The sequence below is a fragment of the Cibotium barometz genome, chromosome 24 (genome assembly GCF_041138505.1).
Source record: "Cibotium barometz isolate CiBa-2024 chromosome 24, ASM4113850v1, whole genome shotgun sequence".
Lineage (NCBI taxonomy): Eukaryota > Viridiplantae > Streptophyta > Polypodiopsida > Cyatheales > Cibotiaceae > Cibotium > Cibotium barometz.
Genome location: NC_141069.1, coordinates 7422766 through 7432222, shown reverse-complemented (window position 1 = coordinate 7432222; position 9457 = coordinate 7422766). Strand labels below are relative to the sequence as shown.

At 40.0% G+C, this 9457-nt stretch overlaps 1 protein-coding gene across 1 annotated transcript; it reads right to left on the bottom strand.

Moving 5' to 3' along the window:
• Positions 1–1072: 1072 nt before the first annotated feature.
• Positions 1073–5323, bottom strand: LOC147624861 (putative methyltransferase PMT17). The gene is made up of 7 exons (XM_086818093.1): positions 4942–5323; positions 4216–4869; positions 3339–3549; positions 2853–3150; positions 2083–2475; positions 1896–1973; positions 1073–1763 (listed from the first exon to the last, which is right to left on the bottom strand). The coding sequence occupies exons 2-7, from the start codon at positions 4861–4863 to the stop codon at positions 1517–1519; spliced, it is 1875 nt and encodes a 624-aa protein (XP_086674219.1). The 5' UTR covers positions 4864–4869; positions 4942–5323; the 3' UTR covers positions 1073–1516.
• Positions 5324–9457: the final 4134 nt, after the last annotated feature.

Below are 9457 nucleotides of genomic sequence, written 5' to 3'. Positions count from 1 at the left end.
ACTACATATTTATTTTGATGTTAAAATTTTTTCTTGCCAATCGCAAATTTTAGGTTGCCATTTCTTCCTTTTTGTGATGGGTTGAAATGTGCAAGATATTCAAGCTCAAAGACAAACGGAACTAAAGGTACAAAAAATGGCTTAACATTTACGATAGTGTTTGAGGATACACCATGGCCGTGTTATGTTGACTTGTATAACTTGAATGGTGAACCAATAAAGAAGTGACAATTTTTTTTTTAAAAAAAAAACATAGAGATCTTTGCATGGGCTCCCTTGTGTTGCAATTTTAGTGCCAATTTCAGTGACAAATTTTTGTATTGTTAGAGCATTTAAAACCATGCCAAATCACCCCTTGTGCCTTAGATATTGATCTGAAGCAAATCATCATACAGATCAAATTCTTGTTAGTGCACCTATATGTAAAAATACTTATAAGCTAAAGCTAAGCTAAGGTTGAAGAGCAAGATAAAGTTAAAAGACAATTCATATAACATTTGAGAAAAAGGACAAATTAAGTCTATTAGCTCTTCATGGGCTTCTCCAATTTTTCATGGTGGGGAATAAGAAAGATGGTATACTTGAATTGCATTTATGCATGCTTCAAATAAGTTTACACTACGAATGCCTCACACTGGTTAACTCGTTGATTCGCTTCAAAAAGCTATTCATTTTTCAAAGATAGAACTCAGATCTTGGAAAGGCACTTATGAATAATGTGGTTGTTTTACTATGCCTCACATTGGTTAACTCGTTGATTCGCTTCAAAAAGCTATTTATTTTTCAAAGATAAAACTCAAATCTTGGAAAGACACTTATGAATAATGTGGTTGTTTTACTTTATATGGGATCATCTTTCATGCAATTGACAAAAAACAATGGAATTTTATTTAAAAAATAACTATAGCAACTTATTAAAACTATGATTTCTTTTTGAAGGCAACCTCCATGCTGCACAATGCATCGTATCAACTAAAATATGAGAAAAGTCGTCAAATTGCAAAGAATGGGGCAAGAGAAACTAACTACAGCACAATACTGAAAAATATAAACGCTCTTGGCCATGGGAATAATCTCAACACTCTACAAGGCAATCTTCATGTTGCATAACTATATATAAAGTTGCAGTTAGCGCATCATAACTCAAATATGGCAAACTCACCAGATTATCACAGAAACCATGATAGCTACCAGCTCTCAACAAACAAAAAAGAAGAGAAAGGGGACCTTCCCTGTGTATAAAAGAAAATAATCAAAAGGATGTGTGCAGGGTGAAGTTTATATCGTTGGAGACTTTGTCAGACTATGATGACAGCCTTCAAAGCAAGCCGTGTTTAGGAATCAACTCCCTGGATGACCCTGACTTCCCAACAGGTGCTTGGAAGATGCAAAATGATGCAATTACATAGCAGTATCCCTCCCACTCACACTTCCAGGGCAGCTTGGCTCTAGAGGTAGTACATATGTGCACCTTCTGTTGCTCACTCTCATGCATTGATTGTCAGACTCAAAAGGATCAGCGTGCTTTTGTCACATTCTCAGAAGCACCATCTACCTCGTCAACCCAATATGTCTTAACTGCTACAAGTATTTTTTCTTCCACAAATGGGCCACTTTCATGATCAACAAGTTTGCTCTCCCATCTCAAGCCACTGATAATCTTCCTTACTTTGTTAAGAGCATCAACATTGTCGCGAATTAAGACTGCACCCTCTGGACGAAGAATGCGATCCATTTCAAGAAGGATGTCGGACACATTACACCTGTTTATAAAACAAAAATCAGTAGCTTAAGAGACTTGTGCACTCCCCTAAGAAGGAACAGAATCTAACCTTATTACATAAGTTATCACAAGGTTGCCGTGCAATTAATATAGTGGAGAGCTGATGCAGTACCTGTCTTGGTACATGCTCATCAACAAGCTTGCATGAAGAAGATCATATGTCCGTGGATATGTAGAAAAAGCTTCACACCTGCCACAGAGAAGATGTAAGCCACAGTAGCTACCAAGTAAACTAAAGCCATAACACAGGTGCTTTAACAAGCACTTTTTATTGGACATAAAAACATGCAAAAACATACCAATTCTGATAAGTCCCAATGAGTCCTCTTTCGTAAATGACACCAAGGGTGTTGTCCCTTGAATCATATGGCACAACATTCATCACCCAGACTTTATCACCTGCCAGAGCAGCCGCAAAGCCACCCAGACCAGCATTCATGTCCATAATATTCCTATACCTGCCTGTAGCAAGAGGCCGAATCACTAGGTTCTTGTAGTAAGAGACTCGTTCCAGCCACAATTGAGTATCAGCATTGTAAGTATCTGCTGTAATACTAGGCAAGGAACCGCTGAGAACCCTAGGGGGCACTGCAGACAGGCGTTTTGGCCACTTCTGTAATTTCCCTCCGGCAACGTCTTTTCGATCCTGCACCTCAGGAAGAGGAGTAATGCAGGTCTCCATTTTTCTGTACCTGTCAATAACAGGCAAATGTCACGTTTTAGCTAGCCTTTTAAAAAAAGCTTACATAACAATAAAAGAACGTTGCCAATAGGGTGATAGCTCAAGTGATAAAGGTACTTGTCTAGGACCAAGAGGTCTTGGGTTCAAAACCCCACAAGGAGCTTCCTTGGCGGCATTGCCTACCGGTGGATAAAAAGGCACCTACGGAGGATCTTGGGCCTAAGGCTAGTTGGAGGGGAAAAAAACAAGAACATAAATAATCTTGAGGACTCCAATACACTTATGGAAAATAAGTACCACTGAGAAAAGAAATGGCAAAGCTATATGTGTGTGTGTGTGTGTGTGTGTGTGAGAGAGAGAGAGAGAGAGAGAGAGAGAGAGAGAAACCAAGCAAGATCAGCATTTTCTCCTTTGCATATCCTGGGCAGAACATCCTTCTTGTGATACTTGGCGCAATCCATATGATTCCATGGCTTTTGCCAAATTGCCAGGTTACCCCTTTCCACTACTTTTTTCCAACAAAGCCGCCTTGCTAAATCTTCAATGGACTCCTGCTCTTCATTTAAATCTTCTTTTGTTCTCTTCCAACTTGTCCAGTGAGTTTTCCAATTCACAGGAGGACCAGAAAGAATCCAGAAGCCCCCAGGCCGGAGCACCCGATCCACTTCAATCAAATACATTCCATCTGTATTCATTACAAATACAAAGCACTTCTTGAGTTGATTGCATGGATCAAAAAGCTGTGTATTGATAGTGCATTTCAATACTGAACTCAAAACCTGATGTCTTGCTGATTGAACTTGCTACATAGATTCAAAAGTTAGAAACCTGATCAGTTTGAGCCGATGAAATAGACAAGGATGAGCAGTTTACCATATTGGCTCCATGGAATCAAGCAACGTGAGCAATGAGCCATATCAAATGCTCGGGCAGGATACGGAAGGCGCTCAGTGGACATAATGCCAATCATGGCAGGCACTCCTCTTTCCAAGGCAAATTGCACTTGGGCCTCATGAGAGTCTCTGGGTGCAAATGACATTGCCAAAATGTCCCTTTCCTGAAGGTAAGCACCCCAACTTGCGACCTGAACATGGAGGAAGGTAAGCTTTAAGTACACAGCACATATGAACCATGTTGTATATTCATGAAATACATATATAATACTTGTAACAGCCATGCAAGAAAACTGAAACTCATTCCAATAACATGTAAGCAGATGGTCTTTGAGACAAAAAATTGACAGTGAGATTCTTGCCTAGAAAACCAGATCCATACCTGATCTTCTAAAACTCTAGCAGAGAATCAAAGACTTTCGAACACCATCCATGTACCAAACATCTGAACCGTGAAGTTGCTTACTATTCATGCAAATACATAAAAGGCTTACGTAGTGCACATCTGAAAATTATCATACTTGCGAGATCCATGCTCCATACTTACAGATCCCTCTATACTCCCTATAAGTCACAGATATGAATAGCAGTTGATCATTTATGTAAAGTAGATCTAGTTAGAACCGGCGCATCTCACACTTATGGCTTATAGCAACACATGATGGCCACATGTTGTGTTGCAGCAGTAGAACACATCTGGACAACAACATATCCTTCTTACAGAAGTAGAGCACATCTAGACAGCATCATGCATGTAAACTCCATGCTTGGAGACACAATATAGCAACAATTGAATTATAGTACTTCCTAGCACATCAAAGATTTTCAAAGACGAACACACAAGATAAGGAACTCACCCCACAGCCTGTGTCTAGGGCGGTCCGGATTGAGCCATCAGACAGAGGGATCAGAGAAGCAATGTCGTCAATGTAGGCCCCTGCACCACGTGGGAACATAGTGCCACCACCAGGGAAGCGGAACCGATCACCCTCATACTGGATCCAATTCTGAATGGCCTTCTCCACAGTGAGCTCCTTATGGGGCACATTAGCATACCATGCGAGATCTCTGCTCTTGGGCCATGCGAAGGGACTCTTGTAGCCACGGGGGGCGGGCACCAGGCAGCGGAGCCTCTCGCCATCGGCGGGGCAGTGCCTCTCCCTGTAGACCAGCTTCTCGCGGGGGAACTTGTGAGCGCGAATGGGGTCCTGGCAGGGCGTGTAGTCCACATGGTCGGATCCGCAGGACTGGAAGAGCTCAGTAGCATCGTCTGAATCCCCTCCACCAGAACGGTGGCGAGCATCGAAGTTGAGATTGGTGGAGCAGTCCGCGACGGATGTGGTGGTGGTGGTGGTGGCTAGGGTTTGCGGCTCGACGCCCTTGGGGGCGTTCTGCCAAGCGCCGAGAATGTAGCAGAGAAAGCAGAGAGCCATAACCACCAAGATGGAGGTGGTGCTCCAACCCTTACCACCGCCATCGGGCTGCTGCTTCTTGGGAGAGCTCATCGGGACCTTGAGAAAAACAGGGAGGAATTCAAAATCGAGTTTCAAAAGTCGTATGACCTAGAGATAACTAGTTCTCACCTGCACAGTAGGGTACGACAGGCGCTGCTCCTGTGCAGAGAACCGTTGCAGAGAGACGGCACCAACAACACCACACGCACCACAGCACCGACACCACACGCACGTTCGATTTATTTTTGCTTGGTTTGTGCTCACACATATAAGGGTGGTGCCACATTATTTGTTGTCGGTACTCATCACTAGCTTTCAAAGGCTCAACAAGAGCACCCCCCAAGCACACTCCATTCTCCAACCTTGTCACTCATTCCCTTTCAATTGTTAACCCCTTCGTCTTTAAAGCTAAGAAATGTAGATCCCATCTTTCAAACTCCACGTCTTCGTAGTCTGATGCATATATCAATCAGAGCTTTTTCCACACCGAATGTAGTTGTTCACCTCTAGAAGAAGAGAAAATTGATATTACAGAAGCCAAAAGTGATGTGCACAATGTGCAAAGGAGAGCAAAAATCTCCACATCAACTTTCCATCGATGATATTTGAAATAAATCTTTCAACAACTATTTACAATGCCACCATTCTTCCACTAACCATGATAATCAATCTATGCAAAAATGGCTCCATAGAAGTTAAAGTACATTAGAGAATATCCCTTTCAACCTTAGTTTCCCAGCCTGGTAATATCCTTCCGGCCTTTATAGTCAAGACACAAACGGAAAACTAATGGAAGAAGTTCTTTGTGAAGATTCAAATATGATAAGCGGTCAAGAGGCTTCAACAATTCTACTACAAGGTAGTTATTACTTTTTGAAATCCCCTTATGTACCATACACAATGTATAGAAGGAGCAAGGTCATGACTTTTGCATGGAGTTTGTGAACCTAGCCTTATTATCTCTAGAGAGAAGCCCCTTGCCATCGAACGGGGAGAGATATTTTCCATCCAAGCCCCTCACATCATCGAACGTGGAGGACTTGGACGAGGTATTTTTCATCTAAGCTCCACAAGTAGCCAATATTATTGCATCTCGTGTATTCCCTTAACCACAAGTCATGATGCAATTGGGCCCTTCACACCAAACAAGGTTGGATAAGAAATGTTTGCTTAGTGGCACTTTTCTATGCACAATTAGAGGCTCTTTGGGCAAGATGCTTTATTTTTCACTTCATTTGGATGTCAATCGAGATGTTGAATTAGCCAGTAAGGATGGACACTTTGTCAGGAAATGAAAAATCATAATGATGTTCCTAGTGCATTGATGAACCCCTAAATTTTAAGGGAGCAAGGAAGTCACTCTAATTGCACCTTGTAGTTTCCTTGGATGTGAGCTTTCTAACATTTTCTAATACTTGGAGCATGGCTACTCCTTTGCATGAAAAGGTCCCCTTGTTTATCAAAGTTTTTGATATCTTTGTACGTTTTACGTGCATGTGCGTGCACATGTACATACACATTGTGTGCATGTGCGTGTGCATACATGTGTGCATGCATCTGAGTGCGCACATGTGTGCGTGTGTGTGTTATAAGGAGTACCTACAAGCATCCCATATGTCACACACTTCGTGGTTTTCCATGCCACATCCATCCCTTAAGTTTAACATCCAAGGTGACCCACTAAAGTCATGTTACATTTTCAAGCTTGTTTAGCTTTCAAAGTTGTTCCCCAACCATTAAAAGGCTGATCTAGATAATGAAAACTTCAAAAGATGTTATTTGCACATGTTGAGTCTCTTGCATGTCCTTGTGAATATCTCAACACATTCATGTTATTGATTTAAATAAGCTACATAAGTTTAATTTAAGCTACGTAAGCATTACTTTAAATAAGCTACACAAGCATTACTTTAAATAAGCTACATAAGCTTAGACCAATCCAAGAAAGCTCAATGTCGAACATGTAAGGGTAGAAATTTGTTTTAATTATCGCTTGCAACTCCCTTTTTTAATCCTTTGTGTGTTAATATACATGTCACCATTTTTTTACAAAGCCTTAATCCATATGATTCTATTTACGCTTTACCCAACTTCAAGACATAACCCCCTACAATCTATTGTCCTCAATTGTTCATCACTAGGGCACACGCTCTCTCGCACACTCAATGTTGTGCTACACAACTTTACTCTTTTGTACGACTCTACATCATTGATTTTATGCCAATAAGGTTGTAGATCTACTCTAGTTTTAAATGCTTGTGAGCTGAATTGAAGTAAAAAATCAAGTGCAACTCTTTGTTAGTAAAATTTATAGGCCCCTATAAAAAACTTGGTTATTAAATTCAACCACTTGTGTGCACTAATAAGGGATTCTAATGGAATGGTGGGATTGAAAAAGGATAGTGGCCACAACCACCCTTCATTAGTGGCACTTGGGATTTCTATACCCAAAAAAGGACAATGGCCACAACTACCCTTCTTTAATGACTCTTGGTTGTTCTACACCCAAACAACTCAAGCACAAGCTTGGACAACTATATACTGAGACAAGGGCCCACTAGAACCATCACCTTCTTTATAAAACATCGTGGCTCCTTGAAAATTGAGTTCCAAAAGTATTTTTGTCAATTACATGTATGATGTGTCTCATTGCATACGCATTGTGCACATATTACAAGTAATGAGGTCACTTTCAACAATAGAACTTGTATAAATAATTCAAGGTAACTTCTATAAGTAACCTTTAGAAATGATTTTGTATGAATAGCATGTGATAGGCATATCAAGGGGGATAGAAAAAAGCTTCTCTCACTTCTTATACTAGGGAAATTTATAAGTAACGTTTAGAAATGATTTTGTATGAATAGCATGTGATAGACATATCAAGGGGATAGAAAAAAGATTCTCTCACTTCTTATACTAGGGTAATTTTTTAATTTCTTAACAAATGCTCAATCAAGATGTATGATACAATATCTATGAGTAGAAGCAATACACTTTAAAAATGAATCTTCTTATACATGAATCTGAAAAGAATCATGGGCAATATGCAAGGTGCAATGAAGATTTCCCATATCACACATATCATGTATGATACAATATCTATGAGTAGAAGCAATACCACATTTGCAATGTTTATGAAGCATCATACCTTGAACACAAAGATGCATCCTCATCATAATGCCTTACGCACAATATTTTTGCATAAGCTTGCATCATGTCTTTACCACAATGATATGCCAAACTTTGTTTAGCCTGGATACACATTTTTATGAGCCTCGCTTTAAAAACGAATCTTCTTATACATGAATCTGAAAAGAATCATGGGCAATATGCAAGGTGCAATGAAGATTTCCCATATTACACATATCATAATGAATTAAGCATGGTAGTTTAGATTGCTCTAAAGATAAATTAAGCATGGCAATGTAGACTATAATCAAAAGAATCGAATAACATGAAAACATGCATGATTAAAATGGCTCCCATTTTATAGAATATTATCCTAACTCCCACAAGGGTGCATTTTCTTAATGCAAACTCTATTCCAACAACCTTTGTACATATACATAATGCGATAGTGACATCACAAATTGGATCATGGCTATAGGATGGGAGAAACGTTAAGAGGTTCAACCACACGATTGGAAATGTTGATGTACAAAAAAGCACACTAAAATATAAGGAATGCAATCTTGAGCATCGATTATCTTTTCTTTAGTTCCTATTGTTGCCTTTTCTTTTTTCTTTTTTAGAGTATCTTATTACTATGTTGTGTTTAAATTCTATAAATGTTCTTTTATTTTTCATTTCCTTAATTCAATGAACTTTGCTTTCTCTATATTAGGTCAATAAGGATGCAGTTTATGCAAGAAATGTTGGAATTAGGGTTAGGGTTTCAACAATGCTGCACGCACACAAGATAGAGAAGCTTGAGAGCACACAAACTCACTAGAATAGAATGAACAAATGTGTGCCATATATAAAAGATAAGTACACACCCCAAAATGAGTAGATAAGAGGGTGTACATATGCACGGGGGAAAAACCTCCTAGTGAACGAAAAAATGCCCCGACGGTCCTAAGTGTGTTCACACACATCACTACCATATAATGCTACAAATCCCCCCTGAAGTGATGATGTGAACATGTATAGGGTATGGCCGATTAATCCTGAAAAGGCAATAAGCCGAAAGCTTTACGAAAAGCTTTGAACTTTTCACGAGGAAGAGCCTTCGTGAATAAATCTGCCATGTTGTCATGGGTAGGCACATAGACTAAACTGATCTCTACCTGTTGTTGTAGAGAGTCTTTCCCTAACATAGTGGTAATGCACCTCAATGTGCTTAGTGCGAGCATGAAACACTGGGTTCCTCGCAACTGCTAATACGCTCTGGTTGTCAGTGAAAATGGTAGTGCTAGGCAACACCCAAATCAGCCATAAAATGTCTGAGCCACACACACTCAACTATAGCTGTAAAAGTTACCCTCATGTACTCAGCTACACAGCTGGAAGTGGCCATTGTAGGCTGCTTCTTGCTGAGCCATGATATACATGAATCACCAAGGTGAAAGCAAAACCCACTAGTGGACACTCGTGTGTCATAACATCCAACCTAATCTGAATCACTAAAAGCATGTAGTTG